General features: G+C 64.2%; 1 protein-coding gene across 9 annotated transcripts in view; it reads right to left on the reverse strand.

Moving 5' to 3' along the window:
- The window catches only part of SHANK2 (SH3 and multiple ankyrin repeat domains 2), a 386,561-nt gene that overhangs the window by 226,696 nt on the left and 133,091 nt on the right, over positions 1-26,774 (reverse strand). For 8 of the 9 annotated variants that reach the window (XM_051839167.2, XM_051839166.2, XM_051839165.2 and 5 more), the window contains one exon: positions 1,770-2,088. In XM_051839167.2, coding sequence (XP_051695127.2) covers positions 1,770-2,088 — 319 coding nt within the window. Of the gene's footprint in view, positions 1-1,769; positions 2,089-5,943; positions 6,731-26,774 lie in introns of those variants that run through there. The other variant, XM_008251311.4, reaches the window with a different exon arrangement.

The following is a 26,774-nucleotide window of genomic DNA, read 5'->3' on the forward strand; positions in this document are numbered from 1 at the left end:
CCTGCGGGCACGCAGTCCCGGGAGGGCCAAGACGGAACACAGCAGAGGCACCTGCGGTCCCCACGCCCCCACGCCCACATCCCTGGGGAGCCTCGAGGTGTCATCGGAGAGGTTCTTGCGCCCTCAACGCTCCATCCCATCCACCTGCGGGCTGTCAAATGCCCACCACTGTCACTGCTTCTGAAGACACCGCGGCCAGTAGCAGGTGCTGGTTAGGATACTGGGGTCCGGAGGAAGCCACTTGGGGGGTGGTTTCTCTCAGAACACAGCTACTGTCACCAGTAGCTGGATAGGGGCACGGCACGGGTAGGCACACCCACACACACACGATGCACGTGGACACACACATACACGCACCCACACCACACACCCATGTGCCCATGCGCAGCCACGCACACACACACACACACGCGCGCGCGTGTGTGCGCGGCTGCGAGGAGCAGTGGGGAGCCTCTTCTCCCCTTACACTGCCCTCAGCATCTTCCTAGAAGTCCCTGTAGGGGCGGGGCTCTGTGACACTGCAGTGGCAATCCCGGCCGGAATGGGCTGCCTCGCGGGAGTCCCCTAATTTAGCTTTCTCCGCTCTCACTGAGCACCTGGGACCTTCCCTCAGGGCTGCTCAGAGCCCGAATCTAGACCGGAGCTGGGGGCCGCATCCTCCCTCCCTCGGCTCTGGGGAAAACCCGACGGCCACAGGGCTGAGGTGCTGCTGCAGGCTCGGGGGCTGTGGTCCCCAGCCCACTGACAGGTAGGAGCCGGGGCTCCCACAGACACGCGCTCCCCACGACGTCCTCGGCCGCAGCGACGGGGCGCTCATTCCCCTCCTGGGACCCTGTGAACCTGGACCCTCGGGCGTCTCCTCCCCAACATCCCACTTTCAGCGGGCATTGAGGTGTGACCGAGAAGCAAGCCTCGGGGACGTCAGGCTGGGGGCCCCGGCGCAGCCCACCCTCACGCGGGCGGCACGTCACCGGACCCTGCAACCAGGGACACTGGCTGTGTGACCTGGGCAAGCCACCAAGGCACCATGGAGGAAGGGACTGGCAGAGCTCAGCTCCCGGCTGATGCCCCCACGGTGCCGGGAGGACACGGAGCCCGGCCACAGAGGCCACAATAGACCCAACCTCCGGGAAGTCCCTTTCTCCCCCTGACAAATCCTGGGAGGAGGCACAGGGAGGCAGTGCGCTCAGGAGGAGGCGCGGCTCCGGGTGCGAGTCCAGCTCCCCTGGCTGTGTGGGCCACAGGAAGGCAGAGGAAGACTCAGACCCAGACTTGGGTCCAGGGCCCAGTACTCCAGGCAGGTGCCCCAGCCAGCCCAGCTGGCCTGCGTCCTTGTCTAGAAAGAGGGGTGGGGTGGCTTCAGAGGAGATGGCTCTGGGCCGGCGCCTGGGGGCCGGGCAGACATGGAGGCCCCACTGAGCACCGGCAGAGACCATCATCGCTGGGGCCGCTGCCGCGTCTACGCCACGGCCCCGAGCATCCCTTCTCCCTGTAAGCCTGGGCCTCTCATGGATGCTGGCCCAGGACACTCACCTTGGACTGGACAAGTCTCGGGGTGGGCCGGAACGTAAGACACAGACCCGGCCTGAGCCCCGCCTCCCTCCCGCTCCCATTAACAGCTCACAGAGGCCCACAGAAGCCCCCCAAGCCCAGCCCAGGAAACTCAGCCCAGTGCCCCCAAATGGCCCCGGGCTTGGGCAGAACTAGTCTCCCAGGACTTCTCAACCCTGCCCCAGGGCGGCCCCTGCCCGCGCTCAGCCACTGCTTACCCAACATGCCAGTGCGGCTGGGGCCGCGTGCTGTCCTCGCCGGCACCACCCAGCCTGTTGAGCGATGGGGACGGGCTGCGGGGCCCAGGGATGTAGCTCGCGAGGGTCTTCACAGCGCTCTCGGCCTTGCCGGGCATCTGCTGGAGCAGCTGGGGCGAGAGGCTGCGGTGGGCGGGGGCCGTGGGGCCCACGGCCCAGGCGGGCGCGCTGGCATTGAGGTTGTTGTCACTGTTGGAGCGCAGCAGGACCCGGGGGGCAGCCAGCGTGTTGGGGGGCCGCCGCCTGCGGTTGGAGTAGGCCGGGGCCTCTCGGAAGGGCACTGGGTGAGAGAGGATGGGGAGAGGTCAGTGCAGCCAGAGGTGGGGCGCCGGGAGACCCCAGCAGACCCGGGAGAGGCGGCCGGGCACGCCGGCAATACCCCCGAACACAGAAGCAGAGACAGACAGGTGGAGACCAGGCCCCGATCGCACAGAAGCCCAGCCGGCACCCAGATGGAAGGAACTCAGCCGAGTTTCCATCTGGCCAGCGCCCACCGCCGACTCAGAGCCACTGCCGGGAGCCCGAGCAGGGTCTCCGTGAGAGGCGGCTTTGCTCCGCAAACTCAGACACGACGGCCTCAGAGAGCCCCGGGAAACATGCATTACCCTCAAGTCCCACTTCCCATGGACCTCTGGGAGTGTCCTTGTGTTCCTGTCCTAACCCAGGACCTCAGGGGTGACAGCATCAGCAGACGGGTCTTTAAGTGAAAGCAGGGCCACGCGGGTGGGCCCGCATGCAGTGACAGGTGTCCTTATAGGGACACAGACACACGCAGAGGGACGACCAGGGCAGGACACAGGGAGGACACGCCGTCTGCAAGCCCAGGAGAGAGACCTCGGGGGCAGCCGGCCCTGCACACCTGGCTCTCAGGCTGTAGCCTCCGGGCCCGGGGACGGGGACCGTCCGTGACCCTCGGTTCTTTCAGCCCTGGCCTGTGAGATCTGAGCCTCCAAGTCTGCCAGTCAGACCCGACTCACTGCACCCCAACTGAGCCCTCTCTGTGCCCCATCACACGGGCGCTGGCTGTGTGCAGCAGCACAGGGTGGACACGCGCGTCCTACACAGAGGCCAGGCCCTGTGCCGCTGAGTTCTGTGTGCCCAGGGACTGAGAAAGAGCACAGTGTCCACACCCCAGCTGCCTAGAGGACTCAGGCTGGGCCAGAAACCCAAAGTATTGTCTGAAAGATTGGGGCGCCCCCCAAGAAACAGCCACCTGGCCAGAGACGATGCTCCCTTCCCGGCCCACACTGCCTGGGGCAGTGGCCACGCTGGCCACAGGAGCCACCCCTGGTGCAGTCACAGTGCCCATCTGGCAAGTTGGAAGCCACACAGCTGAAGGAAGCACGTCCTCTGGGGGGCACGGACGTGGGGAAGGCACCTGGGTGTCCTCAAGGAGAAGTTACAGAGCTCAGGACAGCATCCCGGATGCCTGTCTGCCGCTGCTGTCCAGAGCCAGAGTTGGCCGTGAGGCACATCACGGACACCAAGGACACGGCACCATTCAGAGCCTGGACAGCGGGGCTGCACCATACAGAGCCTGCTGGTGCACACACACCTGGACGGCGGGGTGCATGGGGAGAGAGGCAACCCTCGGGGGGGGGGGGCTCATGGGGACAGAGGTGGCCCTGGAGGGTGTATGGGGACAGAAGTGGCCCTGGTGGGGCTCACAGGGACAGAGGTGGCTCTGGGGGAGTCTCATGGGGACAGAAGTGGCCCTGGCAGGGTTCACGGGGACAGAGGTGGCCCTGGGGGGGCTCATGGAGACAGAACTGGCCCTGGTGGGGCTCACAGGGACAGAGGTGACTCTGGGGGGCTCATGGGGACAGAAGTGGCCCTGGCAGGGTTCACGGGGACAGAAGTGGCTCGGGGGGGGGGGGGCTCATGGAGACAGAAGTGGCCCTGGCAGGGCTCACAGGGACAGAGGTGACTCTGGGGGGCTCATGGGGACAGAAGTGGCCCTGGCAGGGTTCACGGGGACAGAAGTGGCTCGGGGGGGGGGGGGGCTCATGGAGACAGAAGTGGCCCTGGCAGGGCTCACAGGGACAGAGGTGGCCCTGGTAGGGTTCACAGGGACAGAGGTGGCCCTGGGGAAGGCTTATGGGGATAGAAGTGGCACTGGGGGGTCTCATGGGGACAGAATAGGCCCCTGAGGGGGCTCACGGGGACAGAGGTGGCCCTGAGGGGGCTCACGGGGACAGAGGTGGCCCTGGGGGGCTCACGGGGACAGAAGTGGCCCTGGCAGGGTTCACGGGACAGAGGTGGCCCTGAGGGGGCTCACGGGGACAGAGGTGGCCCTGGGGGGCTCATGGGGACAGAGGTGGCCCTGGCAGGGCTCTGCACCCTCCCCGTCTCCCCAGGATGCAGGACAGCACGGGACAAAGAGCTGGGAGCCAAGCCCTGGAAGGCGCACCTCCCTTGGGCATCACCCTCGGGAGCACGGTGCCTCCCTCTCGGCTGCTCCCTGTGGAGCCTTTGCGGGAGGGAGATGGTCAGCAGGAAGCCGGCCCCCACCCCCGTGGGGACCTGCACACTGCTCCTCACTTTCTAGAGCAGATAAACTCACACACAGCAGCCAGGCAGCCAGGAAAGCGGCCACACAGTTCCAGGAGGAAGCCCTCACGCTGGGTCACGCGTGTTGTTGCTCACGAGGGACCACACACGGGTGTGCCTCTCTCTGAGCAGAGCCGAGGACGAGGGTGTAGGAACCCAGGAGCTGCAAGAGGCACCTGGCGCGGGGGTATTGGGTGGCTGGGGGTCGCCTGCCATACAAGGGGCAGGGAGTGGGCGGACGGGAAGGAAAGACCTTGCAGAGGGCTGGAGACCCCCAATCTCAGAGCGCAGGTCCCTAACACTCACAGGTACCACAGGCTGCAGGACCAGGTGGGCGCGAGAACCCAGATCTCAGGCGGCAGCAGCAGCCCCGGAGACCCTGGGTTCTGACGCCACAGACAAAGGACCCGCACCTGACACCCAGCTGCCCCGTCCTCCTACACTACCATCCTTCCTTCCTGATGCCCACGGCAGGGAGCGTGCTCGGCGCCCTTGGCGGAAAGCAGACGGGGCGTGGGGGAGTCGCACCGGGGCTGAGCACACCAGGCAGGCGGGTCAGAACTCCCTGCACACCGGGCCCCCAGCTGAAACGCAGGTGCTGGTCCAGGAAGCCCCCAGGGGGCGGATCTCTGCGGTTCAGAGAAGGAGCAGCAAGGAGGGGGCTGGGCTGTGGCATGAGCTCCACGGGAGCGGCCAGGAATCTACTGCCAAGCACACTGTCCCCCAAAGACCAGGCAGCGCCTCAAAGCAACCCCAGAGGTGACGTTAGGGGACAGATCTTAATGAAAACCTCCCGGCTTCACGACCGACATTCGGATCCCACGACTTCCCGGAGCCCCGGGGACTTCTTCGGGATTGATTTTACGACGAGCCTGGGCTGGGAGGGAGGCAGCACCCCCCCCCTCGCCCGGTTTCTCAGAAGGAGCCCGTTCCTGCGCCTTCTGGCTCCTCCAGACGGGAGCCTGCCGGCACACTGAGCCGCCACCGTCCCCGGGAGGGCCGACTTTTGTGAAAAGGGTTAAAAATAACTCTTCCTGTCGGAACATGATTAATATTCCTCCCCACTGCTTCCTCCTTTCGGGCAAACTCCAAGTGGGTGGGTGTTTTCTTTGCTGTCTTACATGCGTTCATGTACACGCCTCCCCCACCACACAGATCACACGAGGCGTGACAAAAGGCGTGTGTACTTTTCCAGCCTTCCACGCTGCACACTCCTTGCAGCCCGTGCACCCCTAAGTCCCGGGGGCGGCCGGGGAGCCCTCTGCACCCTCCCCCGCCACCCGCTCCGGGTCACTGGCACACGGGAGCCAAAACTTCCTCCCAGTTCCTCAGCGCCCCGTTGCTGGCGTGCCTTATGCACACGCTAAGGAAGAACAATTCTGCCAGGGGCGCCAGAGGATGAAGATGGTGAGAAAATAAAAATGCACTTCCAGCCGTGCTCACAGCCAAACCGGCTGAAACCACCCCCGGCACAGCATGCTGAACCCCCGGCGGTCCCAGAGCACCCCCCCCCCAACTCCGGAGATCCGAGGGTCAGTGAGAAGCAGCCGGCTCCCACACCCACGCCCCGCAGCTCCCTCCTTACCTTCCTTCTTGGTGAAGGCATTTAACAAAGACTTCATTTTCCCTCTGACTCTGGCAGTGGTCTGCTCATTATATAACCTTCTTGGTGGGGAGGAAGGCGAGGCCCGCGGCCCGGCCCCTGGGTGCTGGAGCGCTGGGGACCCGGGGAGCGGCGGCGGCAGTGGCGGCGGGCGTCGGGGCACTGGGCGCTCCCGAGCATCGCCGGGCACGCCAGCCCCAGCGTGCCGGCGGCGAAGCCCACCCCATATTCTGTCTGTCAGCTGGGAGCCGACCCTGCGTAGTCTGGGGCTGCTCTCAGAGCCGGCTAGCCCTCGCGGCGCTCGCCGTGGGAGCTGTGCTACTCGGCTTTTATGCTCGGGGCAGCGAGGAAGAGGCGCTGCGCGGGGTTAGCCCGGATCAAGCATCCTGAGCTGGCGGCCAGGAAATCCCAGGAAGCGCTTGTGAGCCGGAGCCCCAGATATCCACGGAAACTCGGGCGGCGGCTGCTGCGGCGGCTGCTGTGTGCCATGCGTCTGTGGCTAAATATAATGCACTGTGCTCTTCTCTCTCTCCCTCTCTCTCTCTCTCTTAATCTCTAAAGAAAAAGCCAAGTTTATTTGTCAGCCTCGCAGATGTAAGAATCAGGAGAATAAGCGCCACATAAGCCTCACGCCAGACGCACAGGAGCCGGGCGGCCGCGCCAGCCTCCGGCGGTAGCTGAGCGCGACCTATATTTCCATTCAAAGAATCAGACACAAGTACCCATTACTTCTCTGGCTCACCCCATCATGGTAATTACCCTGGAAAAAACAGATGCCACCCCCTCGCACTTTTTCTTTCTAAAGACAGAGAGGAAAATCATTACACTGCAACACAGTCCAGGGTGGCCTTGATTCCAGGCAGCTGGCAAAAAAAAAAAAAAAAAAAAAAGAAAGAAAGAAATGAGCAATTCAGAGTCCCTGCACGCATTGCTTCAGCGTTGCTACTCCACCCCGAGTCCAGGGGCAACGCGGCAAGGGGGCCCTGTGCATGCTACGGGTGAAGCCGGCACAGGGATGGGAGCCCGCGCGGGTGTGCCCCGCGCTGCAGGGGGTCAGGGGTCTTCCTGCCACTCAGCGGAACCCCCCGGGTGCCTCTGCGGCTGTAATTAAGTGTGCGCTTCTCCGGTTGCTAAGAGAACGGCTTCTGAAATGAAAATCTTGGAAGGACAAAGACGTGCCAAGGAGAAAGCAACTGGAAGCCGAGGTGGACTGCACACGGCTGATACACTTGTCATCACAATGGTGGCGTCAGGGAGAGAAGGCTGCTCCTTGGGGGGATGTGAGTCTCTTCGTGGGTTGGCAACTGTGGCAGGGTGGGGGTGGGGCACCAAGAAGTCCCTGGGTTCGGGAGGCGTGGAGGTGGTGGCGGATGCATGGACCGTCATCGCCTAGTCAACTGCCACAACACATTGGCCAGGCCACACCCCACCCTGGGGACCCTCACCACGGCCGTTTCTGCCAACAGAGACGCGTGGCCCGGGCGAGGCTGCCAAGCTCCCAGCAGAGTCCCCTCTGGAGGCAGACGCACCACCCCCAGGAAGGACCGGGTGTCTGAGAGTCACAGAAAGCGTGCACGCGAGGCTTTCGGAAACGCTGCGCAGATGCGCGTCCCTCACCTCTGCACCTGCTTTTCACCCCACTTGAAAGGAGATGAGGGTGTGTGCTATGGCCGGGGCCTTCAGGATGGGGGCGCCCCGTGCAGCGTGGTGCATCGGCCAGGGCCTGGCTGCCGCGGGGAGGTGGGGACACAGTCACCACAGCATTGGCTGATAAAAGGAGCTCCCCTCTCCACGTGCTCGGCCAATTCGCCCGGGCTCAGGCAATGCCCTGGGAGGCCCTGGCTAGTCAATAATCCCATACCGGCCCCAAGGCGTGGGGCTTCGTGCCTGCCAATCCCGGCCCCAGCACAGCCGCCTCTGCCACCAGCCATGGCGCGGCGAGGGCGTGCCTGCTCCTGCACTGGGATGGGTGGGCGTGATCCCTCGTGCCAGGGGCCCTGATGGTCGCTGTTGACCTTGGCTGGGGGATGCTTCCCCAGGGCCCAGGAGACAATCCCACAAGGGGGAGCCAATGGGGGCCCTCTTCCCCTGGCTGAGGCCTCTGCCCTCAGACGCACTGAAAGAAGCCCCCTGCCCCACCTAAACCAGTGCAGGACCAGGGAGCCCCAGACAGCAGCAACATGGCAGCACCCGCATGTGACCGAGACAGGAGCTACAGAGAGCGATGGCGTCTCCTGCACACTTGGCCACAGCAGCAGCAGAGTCAGCAAACAAATGGGCCCCAGGCGGACCAGCGAGACAAAACCGGCAGCTTCCTAAGACGAAGTCCATCCCAGGCGTGCGATCAACAACCTGGGTGCAGCGCACACCCACGCCTCACCCCCAGGAACCCTGGGCCCCATGGCATCCACCCTGCATCCTATGCTCCCTGGGCCAGGGGACCCCAATGGATGCAGGGGACTCTGGGCTCCTTCCCGGATTGCACAGGGGCTGAAGGGGAGGCTAGAAGCTAAGATGACTCCAGAAGCCCCAGAAAATTCCCCACCGCCGAGGGACCCCTTCTCTCACAGCTTTGGGTCCCTGGCAGAGCATACAGCTTTTCCAAGCACACATGGCGCAAGTCGAGCAGACGGCACAGGGCACCGGGTGCAGAGCTCGGCAGACGCGTGTGTGGGCCTACTGTGCACATGGGCCAACTACGTGCGCAGCCCCTGTCAGGCTCTCCCACACGGGGTCTCGGGGCCACAGCTCCTGTCACGTGGCAGGCATGGTCTCCTTGAATACTTCATGCCCCTGGGAGCTCATTCCCTGTGCCCTGCCCTGCAGGCAAACACTGGCTCTGGGTTCATGGACAGGTACTTGTGTGCCCCCTGCATGTGACCACCACCTAACTTGAGGGGAAGCTGTGGTGTTCAAAGCACAGAGCTCACCCTGACACCCAGAGCCCCCTGCGTCCTTAGGGTCCCTCTCATCTGGGGATACCTGACAGTCATCCACGAGCACAGATCCCACTGGTCCCCCTGCGTGGGACTCGCCTGCAGGAAGGATGTCCCCCATGAGCTTGCATGCTCTGGGCCTTCGTGCTTCTGCAAGGCCAGTGCCGTCCACAGTCAGCTGCCGTCCCCTGCTCGGCCGTACTGCGAGGCACTGGCCCTCTACCCTCCAGACCAGAGAGACTGGAGACCTAGCGCTGACCCAGGGAGCTCTGGACAAAACGATGGAGGCCGGGGCTGAGCCTCCTGCAGAACGCCTGGACACCTTCTCCAAACAGGGACACAGAAGTCCCCGCCCCGCCACCCTGTAGCTGCGTCTCTCTTCCCACAGCTTTGGTTACCCAGCCAACCACGGCCAGAAACATTGCGTGGACACTTCTGGGACGAGGCAATTGCTAAGGTTTGCATTGCACTGCTCTGTGATGACCGCTTACACCAACCAGCTCACCCCCCGCTCGGCCCGGCACATTCAGTCTCTACCCATACAGGTCACTCTGTGGCCACGGGACTGTCGTGAGTTCAACCCACCCTTACTTTCCTGAGTGACAGCCCAAAGCCCAAGACCAGCAGCACACAGGAGGCCCCGGGCAGGGAACACAGGCGGACAGGTGGGTGTGACTCTGGGTGCCCACCCTGCGGGGTCAGGACACGTGGGTAGGGGCTGGGGGGGACTGCACCGAGGACAGCAGAAACCGTGGGACACGAATGAAAATGCATGATGGAAGAAGTAAGCTCATCTCCCCCACAGGCATCCAGGTAATTCATCCCACGAGGGGGTCTGCAGCTTCTGGAATGTTCCTTGGAAACCCCACTGGGGCCTCCCGAGACCAGCTACTGTGTTCTCTGGATAAGTCTTGCGGCCGAGATCTACAGATCTGAGTGCCCAAGTGCCGCAGATGGCCACGAGTCTCCCCGCTCCGTCTGAGACCCTGTTCCTGAACAGGTCTTTCCTCAAGGACCGGGGCGGACCCTGGAGGCTGTGCTGGCCACGCTCCGACCAGGGGCACAGGAGCGTCCATTTCAAGTGGGTTCATTCCGCAGGAGGGAGGGGCAGGGGAGAAGGAACTGGCGAGTGCAGCCGGGCTGAGATGGGGTGGACATGGTGGGCACGAGTCTGATTGCACTCGCACCCCCCAGGACAGCTGACGCCTGTCCAGCTGGGACTCCTCAGAGTCAGTGGAGAAAGGAAGACGAGTGGGCGGTCCCCAGGTTCAGGGAGGAGTTAGCTCGGCCCAAACTCAACCTTCTCGCTGGTCACTGTGGCCAGCTCCACCCAGCCCCATCCCAGCACCTGCCCCTGGGCAGCTGAAGGTCAGCCCCTCACGTCCAGAGCTCCAGCCACCACCCTGTCCCTGCGGGAGCCTGCTGGGGCTGCAGCACAAGCCCCACAGCCCCACAGTGCCTGGAACCTCCTTGCTGGAGCCCACAGGCTCCCCCAGTCTTTTATTCCCCAGGTCTTCTGACAACTGCCTGACAACAGGCTGAAAATACTCAGCCCGTGCAGAAAAGGCTCCGCGCACATCACCACACACACGGACGCGCTGAAGTCCTGGCAGGAGGCAGCGCAGGTGCGACGAACACGCCTCCAAGGCTCCGATGTGCCAGCAGGTCTCAGAAAATCACCACCGTCCCTTGTGACGGTGCAATGAGCGTGCAGGGAGGGGCTGGACAATGCCCTCTATTTCCATGGGTTGGACCGGGGCCGTCTGGCCTCGCCATCTCCTTCTGTAAAATGGGCATCACCAAATGATCCCCAGCATTGGTTATGGGAGTCAGCATAAAGGCAGGGGTCCACCACCCAGTGGAGAGTCCACGCTCCGTGACCCCTCTGTGCCTCCATTTCTGCATCTGTAAGTGGGAGTATGAAGGGTGCCGCCTTGCAGGAGGTGGCAAGGATCCAGTCAATTGCAATGTTTCACACTGTGCGGGCTCCAGGCGCTCAGTGGACGCTGGGGAGATTGACAGTCTGCAAATGGACAGGTACCAGGTCACCTGCCCTGCACCCACCCTGCCCCACATCTGGAGAAGAGCCGCCCCCGGCCCCTCAGAACGGGCCTGGTCCTTCTGTGGGAGTCAGCCCCCTGCGGCGGCTTCTGTGCTCAGCTCTTCCCGTTACACTGGGGGGAGGGAGGGGGCAATGCCCTGGACACAAGTGAATGAATGAACGACGGAATCAATGACGACCGGTGGCGAGTCCTGGCTCCCTTCCCGACTTCCCAGATACGCCAGGCTGGTCTGTCTGCAGCTACACTGGAGTCTCCGTGGCTGCTGACCTCTCCTGCCCCCACCCCTACTCCCTTCTGGGGCAGCACGCACCCTCCACAGGCTCAACCAGGACTTGTGCTAAGGCTCAGCCATGCTGCCCGGTGCTCCTTGGAACCCAAGAACCTGGGCTGACCTTGGCCTCGCCCCATGGGCAGGTGCGCGAGGCAGTGGCCAGATGGGGTCCTCAGTGTTATTGCTCGTCCGTGGAGCTGACCGTACCCCTTGTCCTTCCTGCCCGGTGAGAAATCCAGGTTTGATCTCAGCCTGCCCTGCAGCTTGGCCAAGCTGATGCAGGAGGCGTGTGAGGGAGTCAGCAGGCGTGGAATCTGGTTCTGTAGTTCAGGCCCCTGCCGCTGTAGTGCCATGGTGTAGCACGGTCCGCCCAACTGCCCTGGAGCCCGCCCCACCACACAGGCAAAAGGCCAGCCCCAGGCTGCTCCTTCGAGGCATGCGCACACAACCCCACATTCAACCTCAACCCTGGCCAAAGCCTTGAACGTGGAGGCGACACAGCCGGAAGTGGAGACGACAGAACGCTGGATGCCATGAGCACCACCCGCCCGCTCCCCAGGATGCCCCAACCTCCCGGATGGACGGCGGCCTTTCCCCACATCTCTAATAGGCAGGATAAAGAGCGCTGAGGAAACCTGACCCCATTTCTACGTTCACATATGCTGTGGGAAGTGGCCTGGACCTCTGCCAACAGAGCTCCAGAGGGTCCCAGCAGCCCGCAGGCCCGGTGCCCACTCTCTTGTGCCGAAGCGTTGACTGGATGCTGAGACAGGAAGTGCACCTGTGGGCTCAGCTGGCAGGCGCAGCGGGTGGGGCAGGTCAAGGTGACAGCCGGAGTCTTCTTGCCCACCCCCCACCAGAGCCAAACCAGCCAGCCTCCCTCCTCTGGGAGCCCTCCCCTCCCCCGAGATTTAAATATTAGTCGGCAACTCGTCTGCATCCCACGGCAATTGTTAGATGAATCATACTTTTATAAATAACGCCAGATATAAAAAGGCGTCTCGGCAATAGTGCGGGGTTATCTTCGCCCGAAGGCGTAGGTGTCCGCGGTGCCGTGAGGTGCCCGTGGTGGCAGCCACTGCTGGGGGAGGGGTGGCCCAGCGGCCAGGGGCACTGGGCAACAAGCTTCAGAACCTCCCAGTGGGCCTGTCCTGGTCCAAACAGAGCTCAACAGGGCCGGAGACTGCAGATCCAAAAGGTATAGCCCTCGAAACTGGGCTTCGAATCCAAGACTGGGGTCAGTGTTGGGGCATCGCAGGGCGGGGGCAGGGTTGACCACACAGAGAGGAAGAGGAGGGTCCCCAGCTGCATCCTGGAAGGGTCACACCCCAGCCCTGCCCTCTTTGCTCTACCCCCAAGATCTTCCTTCAGTCCCTGCCCCAGGAGCCTTGGGCCCATCCCAGGTCACTGGGTGCCCAGCCAAACCGGCACAAGAGGGAGGCCCAGGGGCAGGGTGTGTGGTGGCTCCAGGGCAGCACGAGCCCCCATGGGTGGCCCATCTGAGAGTCAGGTGACAGAGGACGCTCGGACCTCCCACAGAGGAAGCTGAGGCTCGAATTCCGAGTGGGATGCCCAAGCCGCAGCACCGTTAGGAGCTCGGCCAGAGAAAGAGGCAGCGGCTGGGATGTGGGGCCGAGTGGGTGCGGGGCCTGTGGGGGACCCGAGGGGGCTGGGTAGGTGTGCACCGTGGGAAGAGCTACTCAGTGGCGAGCGAGGTGACAGCCCTGGGGGCAGGCGCTGGGGATGGGGGGGGGCAGCGGCCGGCGCCTCTGCCAGCTTTCGTGGAAATGGCCAAGCCTGTGCCCCGATGCTACGGATGGCACTGAGCCTGCTTTGCGGAACGGAGCTGGGATGCTTCCGGGGCACGCCCACAGAGCTCCGTGCCGTCACCATCACCAGGCTCGCTCTCACAACCGCCCTCCCTGTACCAGTGATACACGGCAGGCGGCAGCCGCTGCCCCACGGTCAGGCAGCAGATGGGCAGCTCTCTCCGCGGAGCAAGAAGAGGGGTTCACCTGGCCAGCAAGAAGAGGGGCTCACCTGGCCAGCAAGAAGAGGGGTTCACCTGGCCAGCACCAGCTCCAGGGCCTCGGGGGCAGCCCAAGGGGCTGCGGCTCCTGAGGAAACGCGAGGCCTTGGCTCCTGAAAGGCAGCCTGGGCAGGCTTGCCGATGGTGCACCTTACACTTGGGAGCCAGGCTGGGCCTGGGGCCTGGCTGGATGGGCCTTCAGGGTCCCAGGGCAGATTTCAGGCCATGATCAACCTGCGCTCCCTTGGCTGCAGCCTGCTGCCCCGTCCTGGGTATGGTGTCCATGCCCACCCTGCCCTGGGCATGGAATAGCCGCCCACACCCAGCCCTGCCTGTCTGCTCAAGGCCAAATGAGACAGCCCCTCCTAGAGGCACGCGGCAACCTCCACACTTCACTACTGAGCCGGAGCCCTCTCCTCCCAGGCCTATCTTGCCCGGATGGGACCCAGGCCCACCTCTGCGTCCCCAGGGGCCAGGTGCTGCCCCAGTGTGCAACCAGGCTGCTGCCCCGTTCACCCAGCCCCCAGAGTCTCAGCTAGGACAGCCCTCCCCCCACACGCAGGATACCAAGATAGCCGTCCTCAGAGACTCTTCCAATTACCGACAGCGCTGATGAGAAAGGTGAGCTCCTGCCGCGGGCTCGGCGGCTGCGCTCTTTCTACAGGCACAGGCCTGGGGTCCTCATTCCTAGGTCACTGGGAAAAACAGGCCCTGAGCTGGGCAGTGGAGGACTCGAGCCCTGGGTTCATCTCAGACTCTGGGGGAACGCACGGGCTCAAAGGCCTTGCCTGTGGATGGGGGGAGGGGACAGCCCTACTGGTCTCCTGACGCCTCTGAGGGCCCTGAAGGCCAGAGATAGCCCTCGGCGGTGCTCCTATGTGGAGCAGAGGCTCCCGCCAGCCCCTCCCCACCCCCACCTGGGTAGGGGGCTACCAGGTGACTTCTCAGGCTGGTAGTGTGACCCACAGACACAGAGGGCTTTCCCCACTCAGTAAGGATCCCCTTGGCTTCCTGCGCAGAGTGGGGGCGCTCTGGACGTCACGAACCAGTCCCTTGCACACGTGTGAAGGCCCGGCTCTCGGTCATCAGCAGTGCACCTGCCCTCTCCGCCCCAGGTTGGGAGTGGCTGGATGCGCTGGAAGCAGCAAAGCCCTTGGCCTTGATATTCAGCTCAACCTCACACAGCTGCAGCCAGACACAGAGGCAGTGAGGAGCTGGACAGGACGGGGGCTCTGGATCCTGTCTGCTCTGCCCCTCAGCCGGAGACCCCGGGTGCGAGGTTCTGCCTCCCGGAGCCCGAGTGTGGGTGTGGGGAAAAGGCAGCAAGAGCCCTGCCAGGGAGCTGGAGCTCCAGGCGCCAACGGTCACAAGTGGCAGTGTCCTGCACCAGGCGCAGAGGGAAGGCGCTTCCCACGGTGACCCGGGGGCACGGATGGACCCTGTGCTGTGCTGAGCCCGTGAGTGGCAGTGTGGACGCTGGCCAGAGGGCTCCGCCTGCCTGCACTGCCATGCTCTCTTCACTCGCTCCTAACACAGATGCCGCCTGGGCATTTGGTGGCGGAGAGCACACGGCGGCACCGCACAGGCTCCCTCTGCAGCCACGTCTGCCTTGCCCTGACACCAGAAGGGCCGCCTGCACACCCAGTGGCTGCCCGCACCAAATGAGCGACTCAGCCCGGGGGGTTTCAGTCCCCTGGGCTCACAGGCTGCAGCTCAAAGCTTCCCATACGCGCTGGCATTTGGCGATGGGGCAGACGGAGCTAATGTTTGGCTGAGGCTATGATGGGATCTGTGCCCCTGGAAGGAGACGCGACACAGATCTCCCTGCCCCCCTTCTCTCTGCCATGTGCGGACACAGCGGTCAGACTACAGACAGCAGACTTGGTCCTGCACCTCCCGGAAACTGTGAGCAGCCCACGTCTGCAGTTTAAGCCACGGGGCAGCCTAGGCTGACCACGACGCCATGTGTGGCCAACCACGCCACTGCCCCTTCACAGGCCGTCACCTCTGTGGCCTCTGCTCTCCCTCATCCCCCTCCCTCACAGGCCCCCGAGCTGGCCTGAGCACACCTTCAGGACAGCGCTCTTGCCCTGCTCTTCCCAAGTGGCCACTTCCAACCCCAGCCATCTGCGACCCACGCCCGAGTCCCCCAGCGTCGGTGGCAGCCGGCTCTCCTCGGCCCAGGCACTGCAGCCTCACCCTCCACCTTCCCCCCTCGGGCCCCATCCCCCCTTGCATTGATCAAACGGCAAAGTCGCGTTGCTGACAAGTCTGCTTCTTCAACGTGCTCCTGCGACAGACAGACCTGCAAGCCGAGCCTGCCGGACTCGCCCGTCCCTGCCAGGACGTCTCGCTGCCCTCACCCAATGAATGGGCAGGGAAGAGAATGGTGCGGCCCTCCCGGCCTGGACTCAGCACCGGAGCCTTCCGCTGCATCCGCCTCCCTGCGTGAGATGTGTTTCTGGGTCTCCTTCCACCACCTTCTGGGGGGCATGCAAGGCGGAGGGGGAGCCGCTCGCTCTCCCACCCTCCGGGCTGCAGCCCAGGAGGGGCTCCCGCCACGCCAGGTCCTCGCCTGCCCGTTCCGACACTGGGCTGTCCATGACTCCGCTTTGCCAGCTGCACTGCCATGCTTCTGTCTCCTCTAGGGATCAAGGAATCCCGACCTCTACATTCTGCTGCATGCGACTGCGGAACAGGAGGGACCCTGCGGCCCTGCCTGTCGTGCGAAGGCATGGCGTCCACCGTACCAGGCGCAGCTGGGGTCTCTGTGGTCCTGGGGAGGGGTCCTGACCCTTAGGACGCTTCGGGGGCTCTGAGAAAAGACCCAAAGTGTTTACCAAGCTCCTCTCACATGGTGAGTATGAAAGAATAAAGCCCTTGGGGTTGGTCACTGCCTGCTGCACCGGCATCCTAGGTGGGTGCCAGTTCGAGTCCACACTGCTCCACTTCTGATCCAGCTCTCTGCTAATGCGCCTGGGAACGCAGTGGAAACCAGCCCAAGTGCTTGGGCCCCTGCCACCCATGTAGGAGACCTGGAGGAAGCTCCTGGCTTCAGCCTGGCCCAACCCTGGTCATTGTGGCCATTTGGGGAGTGAACCAGCAGATGGAGGATCCCCCGACCCCCGTCCTGGGTAACTCTGCCTTTCAGATACAATAAAATAAAATCTTTATATACAAAACCCTCAACAGCAGCTGTTAGAGCATGGGGAGGAAGACTCAGGACCACTCTGGTGGGTGTAGGGGCAGGAGAAGTGGGGGTGCGGGACGAGGCTCGCCTCGGAATGCAGCAGCGGCAAGGAGCGGTGCGGGTCAGGTCAGCAGGTGGGAGGGGACGACAGGACGCCTCGGGGGTGAGCAGGATCTGCACAGGACCCACGGGAAGACAGGCCAGGGTGACCCGCCACCGCCGGATATCGAGGGTCGGGGGCTCACGCCAAGCTGTCTTAGCAGTTCTTCCGTTAAAACTGGACTTTACTGCACAGATGGGCCCAGAGATGAACTTCCGAGGCCTAAAGTTAGCCAAGAACAGAGTCTGTCCCGGGCTCAAGCCTATGTCGCCTGCCGTGGTGGAAGTCACCAGGCTCCCATCTGGATGGCCCGCTGCCTGTGGAAGCCGAGAAGCCCTGAGCAGGCGGGAGGGGCGGCCTTCCTGGGCCCCAGGGCTCCTGCATCACAGACCGACAGGGAGGCACCACGGCCACGGAGGGGGTTTGCATCCACACACGCACCCAACCCTCATGCCTTGGGTTCTCCAGGAGGCTGCAGGCGAGGCCCCTGGTGTTTAGCTCAGTGGGGCAACCATGTGGCAGTGCCAGCGCTTACATCGCCAGGTGCGGCGGGCTCTCCGTCTGGGTTCGCCACCTTGGCAGCGGACCCCAGCGCAGACTTGTACCTTGGGAGCTAATTTAAGCTCAGTGACTGCTTTGACCTCCACGCACGCTGCTGCATGCGGGCTGGTGGGCTGGGCCCCGAGGAAGGGGCGGGGAGGAGGAGCAGCAGGAGCGGCATGGGCTGGTCAGCCACGGGCAGCCACAGGACTGGACCAGAGGAGGCTGACCGACGTGGTGTGGCTGTCACTCAACACCAACCCCAGGTTCACGGCCGTCAAGTGGCTGCCCGGCTGTGCCGGCAAGGACCTTGCCTGCTCTGAGCAGCCTCTCTGTGAGGAGCTGGGTCCACAGGGCTACCCGGCAGGATTCTCGGGCAGGCCCCGGGACTGGGAGGTGAACCCGGAGAGGTCAGGTCTCTCCCACGGATGAAGGGAATGCAAGGGTGGTCCCCTCGGTGGCTGGGCAGCACCGTGAGCTCTGGGACTATGCCGGGGGTGCTGCTCCAGGCAGGGGAGCTGGGGCAGGCTTGGGGAGGCCCCGCCTCTGGTGGCCCCAGCAGACTCAGGGCCTCAGTCCGCGCTGGGAGCTGAGGACGGGGCATAGAGCTGGGGTAAGGGTCTCCTGCAACGGCCATCCTGGCACTGGGGCACTTCTGAGAGACTCAGGTCAGGCCACCGCTACCCGTGGGACTTGACCCTGGAGACAGCGTGGCTGGGCCTGCTGCCAGAGTGGCAGACAAGGGAGTACAACTGAGGACACGGTGCACACACGCCGCGGCGGCACCCCCAGGCCTGTGTCTCCCTTCTCTCCCCGCTGGGGACAGCTGTTCTGCTGAGGCCCAGAGCAGCTCAGGAAACAGCAGGAAATGACACAGGCAGGCCACGTGGGCCAAGGAGGCCCCATCACTGCCCCCGCTGCTGACACGAAAACCCAAGCCCCACAGTCTGATCTCCCACAAGGGTCTAAATTGGGCCTGCCCCAGATCCCCTTGGGAGCCCCCCACAGGCCCGCTGCCCCCGGCTCCTGCACACTCAAGTTCCAGGCTCCAGACCAGGAGGCCAAGAGAGAGGCCTGCTGTGCTGTGCGGCCCTGCCTCCTGGGTGCCAGCCCCCGCCGGGACCCGTTCCGTACCCACAGTGCTTTTGGCGCCTCTGTCCTGGCCCTAGGTGAGCATGCTTTCTGGTCCAGTTAGTGCCCAACACTTCTCCCGCACACCCCTGGGCAGCAGTCCCTAAGTCCATCCGCCCCTAACCACCTTCACAGAGAGGTCCTTGCACAAGCATAGTCCTGTTCCTGGGCCCGCACCGTCTCCCGGGAGCCAGTCACGGCTCTGCACGCCGAGCTCTGGCTATCTCCACCCCAGGCCCTGCAGCCAGTGTGGCCGGCGCCGTCGGGTCAGTCGGCCACAAGGGGACAAGCACAGGATGGGAGTATCTGTGTGGCACTCGACGCACAAACCACCCCGAGGGAGAAGACGGCTAAGTTTTAAATCGCGTGTTCTGAGTTGTGCGAAGAGATCAGTGCAGCGTCGCCTCACCCGGCCCAGGTACGTGACTCAGCCTCTGACCAGCAGGTCCACGCTGCGTATGCTACCCTCCTTGTACTCACTCAGTAGCTGCCTAAGTTATGAGAGCAAACGAGAGAGAGAGACTGAGGGGGGAGAGACAGAGACAGGGTCCACGCTCGCGGACATCTGACTACAGTATACTGCTATAATTGCTAGCGTTTGATTATCGCCACTCGTCCCTCACCGTGCCGAGCTGAGGAGTGAGATGTTATCACCGTCACGCGCAGAGGAGGAAACACGGACTACACGGTGGGTGCCATCTGAGGTTCCAGGCGTCCCTCTGGGAGTCTTGCAGAAGAGGGCTGGCCCCACACAGAATCTCATTATGCCGTGAAAACATTTAAAAATGTCACTCACTCATTTTTAGCAAAATTAGAGCATGGTTTTACCTTCACTTGACTTGGGGCCAAAACATAAGAAAAAGATATTCTGGGTAACACAGCCCACCCAGTCCCTACGCTGGGCAGCCAGGGCAGCTTCCAGAACTTTCCAGAGAACCGTGGTGACACCATGCTGGACACACCGTGAACTAGGGAGGTCCGAGGCCATGGTGACTACTGCAGAGGCCTTGCCATGTGCCTGTCCCACCCGAGCCTGGGCCATAGCCAATGATGCACCCTCACACGGGCTCCTCACGGGTGCAGGGGGCTCCAGGGCCAGAGGACCAGGCACAGGGAGGGGTCTGCAGGCCTGCACCTGCCGGCTTCAATCCTTCTTTGCACAGGGAGCAGGGAGACAGCCTGGCATGGAAAGAAGGCCATGGGGCTGGCGCCGTGGCACAGGTTAGGCCGCTGCCTGGAGTGCCGGCACCCCATATGGGCACCGGTTCGAGTCCCGGCTGCTCCACTTCCGATCCAGCTCTCTGCTATGGCCTGGGATAGCACTGGAAGATGGCTCAAATGCCTGGGCCCCTGCACCTGCGTGGGAGACCCAGAAGAAGCTCCTGGCTTCAGATCTGCCAGCTCTAGATGTTGCGGCCATTTGATGAGTGAACCAGCAGATGGAAGACCTCTTTGTAACTCTGCCTCTCAAGTAAATAAATCAAAGAAGGAAGGACGGGAAAGGGAGTGAGAGTGAGAGTGAGAGTGAGAGAGAGTGTGTGTGTGAGAGAGCGAGCGAGCGAGCCGTGCCCAGCAGGCAGACGGTCATTCTCAGCTGACCAAGGGGCAGGGAGCAGGCAGTCGCCTCCCTCCCTTCCGTCTCCCAGCAGCCTCCCTCACACCAGGGTCTTGAGAATGGAACAGCAGGTGCGGCACTGGGTTGGGCAGGCTCAGGGGCCAGGCCAGGCCACCGTACCCTGACGTCACGTATGGACCTCACCAGGGCCACGGGGCACATTCACCCGAGTGCAGAGCTGCCTGCCCCCACCCCTCAACTCCCTGGGCAGCCCAGCAGCCATGGGCCTCACAGGCACAAGGAGGGCCAGGCTGTGGGCCCGGGGCCGAGGCTGGCTTCATACATGAGGTCACAGGCTCCGCGCAGGGAGCCAGGGCTGTGTTGGGGTGGGCTTGGTGGAAGCGGAGGGCGGGAGACGCTCCCCAGTGGCTGTACTGATTTGGGGGCGCAAATGCCGGCACTGGAGGCAGGACTGGGTGGGCCGGCTGGGGAGAGCCGCCTGGCATGGGTCAGTGGGATGGGCAGGTGGGCGGTGCTAAGCGCAGAACTGTGTGCCCCACGATGTCCCACTGCGAAGCCCCGCCCTGCTGTGCTTGGAGGGAGGGGCTTGAGAGCGGGAGCCAACTCACAGGGAGGCCTTGCTGCAGTCTCCTGACGCCACCTGACAGGTGTCCATCAGAAGGGAGAAGAGCAGGGGACACACACATCGGGACGGCCTCGGAACACGCAGGGAGACGCCGCCCACGAGCCCAGTGGAGCGAGGCCTTGGGGGCCGCCCCCCGGGTCTGGGACTGCAGCCCCCAGACCCGTGAGACGGCGCAAACGAGTGCTGTGGGAGCCCGGCATCCCTCGCCCACCCACCCCACGCCCTCCTTCGCATCCCGGGACCGCAAGACTCTCCGGCACCGTGCTGGTCCTGCCCGAAAGGAGCCCCCCCTCATTACCCCCGGCCTGAGAAACACCCGCCCCCCGCCCCGCGCCCGCTTTGTACTGCGGCTCAGCTGCCCCGACGGGGCAGGGGCGGCTCCCGGGGGCCGCGGGGGTCCGCGCCCACTTCCCGGTCCCTGGGGTCCCAGAAGCGCTGGGAGGAGCGAGAGCCGGTCTGAGGTCTGACTCCGCGGTGCACGCGCTCGCCCGGGCGCGCTCCCGCGGGGCCCCCCAGATCCTGACTCCGCAGGGCCCGGCTGCCCCACCCGACTCGCGGCCGGGGGTCTCCGCGGTTCCGGACGCACCGAGGAGCTGACACGCGGGGCGTGGGAGCGCAGCCACCCGCCCCCCTCAGGAGTCTCGCTCCGGGCCGGCCCGAGAGGGCGCAGGCACCGCCGGGACAACGAGGACGTGGGCAGGGCCCAGAGCCGGCCACGGCCAGCGGGGCGGCCCCGCGTGGGCGGCGGGGAGGCTGGGGGCTACCTGCGTCTCGGTGCGGCAGTCGCTCGCCGGCCTGGGGCACCATGACCACGACCGAGGGCTCCGCCCGTCCTGAGAACGCCCCTGACAGGGACGTGGCTGGCTGCGTGGGCGCGTCTGAGATGGAGGAGTCAGGTGACCTCTGACGAGGGCGCGTCTGAGATGGAGGAGTCAGGTGACCTCTGACGAGGGTGTGTCTGAGATGAGCGTGTCTGACGTGGACACGTCTGAGGTGGGCGCCTCAGGTGGGCGTGGCCGTGGGCATGTCCGACGAGGGTGTGTCTGTGATGAGCGTGTCTGACGTGAACACGTCTGAGGTGGGCGCCTCAGGTGGGCGTGGCCGTGGGCGTGTCTGACGAGGGCGTGTCTGGTGTGTGCGTGTCTGACAAGGGCACAACTGAGGTGTGTGTGTCAGGTGGGCTCCTCTGAGGCGGGCGTTGTCAGCTGGGTGCCTCTGACGTGGGCGTGTCTGACGTGGGCGTGCCAGTCAGGCGTGTCAGGTGGGCTTGGCCATGGGCATGTCTGACGTGGCCACGTCTGACGTGGGCGTGTCTGAGCTGGATGAGTCAAGCAGCCGTGTCTGAAAAGGGCACAACTGACGTGGGCGTCACGTAGGCGTTGCCTGTAGTGGGCGTGGCCTACGAAGAGCAGTCTGAGGCGGCTGCGTCTGATGTGGGCACATCTGATGTGGGCGTGTCCGACGTGGGTGTGTCTAATGTGGGCGTGTCTGACGTAGCCACGTCTGACGTGGTTGTGTCAGGTAGGTGCTGCCTGTGGTGGGCGTGGCCGACGAAGACCAGTCAGGCGCCCCGGTCTGGCGTGGGCGTGGCTGACGTGGGCGTGGCTGCCGCGACCCTGTTGGAGGCCTACACAGCCCTGGGGTGGACACCCCGTGACACCAGGCAGTGACGTCAGCTCAGAGAGGCTCAGCCGCCGGTCTGCCACCACGCAGCTGGCCAAAAACCAGGGCTCTGGGCCTGCGCCCAGACCCTGCGGACGAGGAACCCACTTACCAGTGCCTCCGGAAAAGGGGCCACGCAGAGGGGCCACGCGGAGGGGCCGCAGGGCAGCGGTGCGGGTGCCCCTAGAGCGAGTCAGGCTGCTGGCCGCCCCGCGCTCCCCACCCAGGGCGGACCCGCGAGGGCCCTGGGGAGACGGGGCGGGGCGGTGTGGCCCTGCCGCCCCCACCCATCCACCGGTCCGAGGAGCCTGGGGAAGCGGGGCTGCGGCGGGGCTGGCTGCCCGGCCCCCTCCCTGTGTTTTGAAGCACCGAAGCTGAGCCAGGGAGAGAAGCCGTCAATCCCGAGATCTGCTGTCGATGTTAAAAATAGGGGGGACGCGCTCGGCAGCCAGATTGCCCGCCGCAGAGGGGCCTGCCCGCCCCCCTCGCAGCATTGCTAATTAATTCTAAATTGCTCTGGAAAGGGGGCCAGCACACAGCAGCAGCCCCCGCCGGGCGCCTCATCTGCGCCCCCCGATTTCCCAGCCCCAATTAATTCAGCTCAGGGCTCGGGTTCACAAACACAGTCTATCATGCAAACCCGCCCACGGTCCTCGAGCCGGGAGGCAGCGCACAGCTTGGCTGTGCCGGGGGCTCACCCACCTGCCGAGCCCTCGTCATCTGGCCCCACAAGGTGGCAGGACACGGAGCCCGTCCCCCGTGGGGACCCACCAGGGTGCTGCCTCTCGCAGGGCTGCACTGCCCCACGTCCCCCAGGGAACCCGCTGGCCTCGAGGGCCATCAGGTGGCGGCTGGGACATGTGTGGCTCTCTCTGGGGCCAATAGGGGGGCTCTGGCTCTATTCCCAAATCAGAAAGCACGGGAGGGTCCCAGGTCTTCACGCAAACCCAGGAGAGCAGGGGACGGGCGCCCAGGACAGCCGCCTCTCCCGGAGCCTCAGCAACAAGATGCCTGCTGCTTCCAAAAAAGCCAGCCCGAAGCCGGGGAGGTTCACGCGGAAGCTCCCGGTTTTAAATACCAGCGACTGGTTGCTATTTTATCAGAATGTGCCTTACAGTACGCGCTAAAAGAGTCTGCTGGGAGCTGCCAGGAATTTGGGGGTGGGAGACTGACAGGTGGCTTCTGTTAGGGCCCCGTGGAGGGGGAGCACAGCCCCCCACCCCCAGGGAGGGAAAAGGGGCACCAGCGGCCCAGCCCAGGGTTCCCAGAGCGGGTCCCACGGCACCCAGGACGCAGACCGTGCAGAACACACTCGGGAAGTACCAGGTGCTGCAGGGCTCACCCGGCCCCGAACGATTCTGGGGGGCATCGGGGGCGTCCAGCAAGGGCCAAAGCAGGCAGCGTTTCCAAAGGGACTGCACCCCAGACCTGGGGCGGGAGAGCAGAGCACCAGCGCCTTGCGCCTCAGGAGAAGGGAGCGTGCGAGTGTGGGGCCAGGCCGGCGCCACCGTCAGCGGCGTGCTGTGGGGCGGGCGGGAGCTGGGCTCGCGGCCTCACCCAGTGTTCTCCCCGGAGCGGCGGGCTCTGCGCCGGCCACTGCAGGACTGAGCAGAGCGCTTGCCCAGGCACACACGGGGCGCATGTCTGGCTCCCAGCGACGCCGCCAGGAAGGTCAGGCGGGAAACCACAGTCCCCTGTCCCACCACCGCCCGGGGACTCTGGACCCTGAGGTCTCCGCCTGCCTGGGGTGGGATGCCGGGGTGTGCCGAGCCTCTGTTCCCCCGTGCCACGTGGGACACAGGTGCTCACCGGCTGAGAACTGAAGGCACGGTGCACGCTGGCACTCATGCCCCCTGGGTCATCTCATCACAGCATTTATGCGGTCAGCATGGAACCCAGCACCAGCCTCCTCATCCAATCTGGAGAACAGCGGTCAGCCACTGTGTGTGTGTTCAGGGAAGTCTGAGACCAGTGGCCTCCCCATGTCTCTCCTTTCACTTTCCCCTGGGAGAAAATGCACGGAACCTAACACCCACCCCGTCTGCCCCTGGCAGGTGCACAGTTCAGGGGCCCCGAGCTCAGCAGCCACACCCCCAGCTGAAACAGCCCCCTCAGGCCCTGGCTCCCCAGGACCCCTCCCCAGCCACTTCCTGTCACAGGGAGCCGACTCCTCTTGGACCTCACGCTGCAATGTCAGGACTGGCCCATCTGCGGCTGCCATCTCCGGACATCATGACCTGGGCGCCCTCCCCCGCCACCGCACGCATCCGGACCGCCCACGCCATCTCCAACACTGCTCATAGCAGCGCGGGGGGCTGCGCTCCCATGGCTGAAGTGCAGCAGGCGCCCACGGCTGCACAGCTCCGCCGGGACCCAAACCCAGGCACATGCGGGAGGGGCAGGGGCAGAGGAGTCGATGGCTGGCTTGTTCCAAATGAGAGGCCCTGGCTCGCCCCTCTGCCACCGCTACACCTGCAAGGGGACCCTGGAAGGCGGCGTGGACCCCGCCGGGCTCCTCGGCCTCCCGCTCGGCTGCAGCCCAGCACCCTCCTTGTTTGTGTTAGAGCCATATTTCTCCCAGGTTCTGCCCTGAGGTCCCCGCTGGGGCAGTGACGCGGCTCTCTGGGGCACCCGTACCGTCTGAGCAGCCTCAGCGGGGAGAAATCGAAGCGGAGGACTCACAAGGCTGCTCCAGAACTTGGCTCTGGGGGGAGCGTCCCCAAGTCCAGACAAGGCTCCGCCAGGTCGGCAAGGGCAAGTGGCACCCAGCAAGCCCCTGCCCTGGGAGCCGCCCGAGTGAAATGGGCGACAGCCGCTGCCCAGGCTTGACCCGGGAGGGAGCGTGAGGAGGGGCTCTCAGAGGAAGGCCAGGCCAGCCCAGCCGTCCGGGGCTGTTGGCTCCGGTCCAGTACCCTGTGCTGTCCAGGGCCCTCCTGCTCTAGGGCTCCCCACCTCATGGGGCCTACCAGCCCACACTCTCAAGGCCAGCACAGCACAACACAGAATAAGCTCCATGGCCAAGGTACAAGGGCGGGCTGGGCTGGCCGGGGCTCATTCGCCCCCACCCTCAAACTCTGTTCTGTCTTCCTCTGAAATGATTCTGGCCCTGGTGCCCACAAGGAAGACAGTCTTTCAAGAGGGGTACCTGTGAGAAGGTGGTATTGGCCAAAGGAAACACAAACCAGGATGGGTCTATCCAGGGGAAACGCCTTTCTCCTACCTGTCCCTCCTTCCCTCTGGCTGGAATGATGGTGCGATGGGTGGAGCTGAAACAGCCACCCTGGAGTATGAGGGGAGCTGGGAGTGGAATCCCTGTGTATCAGAGCAATAAGAAGCGAAAGCGGCCTAGGGCCACCACTGCCACCTCAGGACCCCCACCTGGACTTTTATGGGGAAGACAAAGCTTCTGTAAAGCCAGGAGCGCTGGTTACTCATAGCCTAATGCCACTCCGACTGATCGAACAGGCAATGCTGTCTCAGAGACATGCGAGGGAGGGAGCAGTGTCTTAGTCATTCCTAACTCTGCCCCAGCCACAGCTGGCCCCAAGCTGAGGGGCACTGGCAGAGGTCAGAGCAGCTGAGTGTGGACACACATGGACAGGTGGACACGGCAGGCTGCAATCAACGAATGAAAACCTCCGCCCTGGACCCTGGCGGGCAGCATGGGCCACGCGTGCCTCACCCCAGAGCAGTGGGCAGGCCACATGTCTGCCAGCAGCGAGGACTTCTAGGCCTCTCTGTCCAGGAAGTGGGCAGCCGGGCAGGCAGGGCTGTGCAGAGGAGTTAGACCTGCCACCCCTCCCCGGGTGGGAGCCTGTGGCCAGCTGTGCAGGGCACATGGACGGCGCCAGGTCCTTCCACCAGGCCAGGTGGCCCGAGACAAAGCTGATGGGTGGAGCTCGTGCCTCCCTGGCACGGCGGCGAGTGCAGGGCAGGCCCTGCACTGTCCCCTGCAGGGAGGCCCCACGGCAGGTGTGCACGCCCGGAAAGCCGAGTGCCCTCCCAGACCCCTCACCAGGACGTCCTGGGTCCCCGAGGGGCCGTGGCGGGGCTGGGTGTGCGTGGAGGGAGAGAGCCTGGGGCGGCCTTGGCCACTCGCCTGCCCCTCCCCGTGCCCTGTGGGCCTCATCTGAATGCCCCTCCTGCCTCTTAGGAAGGCGCCATGCATGGGGCTGAGGGCTCACCCCGTCCAGAGTGACCCACGGCAACCGAATGCATAAAACCTTCAAGGCACTCTGTCTGAGCCAGGCACGCCTGAGGATCCAGCTGGATGTGGAGTTACGGTGGGGACCCTCAGTGCCGACGGTGCCTGGGGAGAGAGGTGGGGGGAGACCCCCACCGTGCCCTGTGAGCTGGGAGGGGCGGGGCAGTACACAGTGAATGTGTGAGGGCGGGGCCTGGGAATTTCCTCCCCCCCCCTTGCTTCTCAGTGGCTCCTGTGTACGCCTACAAAGACCAAGGACCACAAGGTAAATAAATGAGTAAATCTTATAGAAGTAAACCACCTTCTTTTTTAATTTAATTTTTTTATTTGACAGAATTAGACAGTGAGAGAGACAGAGAGAGAGGTCTTCCTTCCGTTGGTTCACCCCCCAAATGGCTGCTATGGCCGGTGCTGTGCCGATCCGAAGCCAGGAGCCAGGTGCTTCTCCTGGTCTCCCACGCTGGTGCAGGGCCCAAGCACCTGGGC

The sequence above is a fragment of the Oryctolagus cuniculus genome, chromosome 1, assembly GCF_964237555.1.
Source record: "Oryctolagus cuniculus chromosome 1, mOryCun1.1, whole genome shotgun sequence".
In the NCBI taxonomy this organism is placed as follows: domain Eukaryota; kingdom Metazoa; phylum Chordata; class Mammalia; order Lagomorpha; family Leporidae; genus Oryctolagus; species Oryctolagus cuniculus.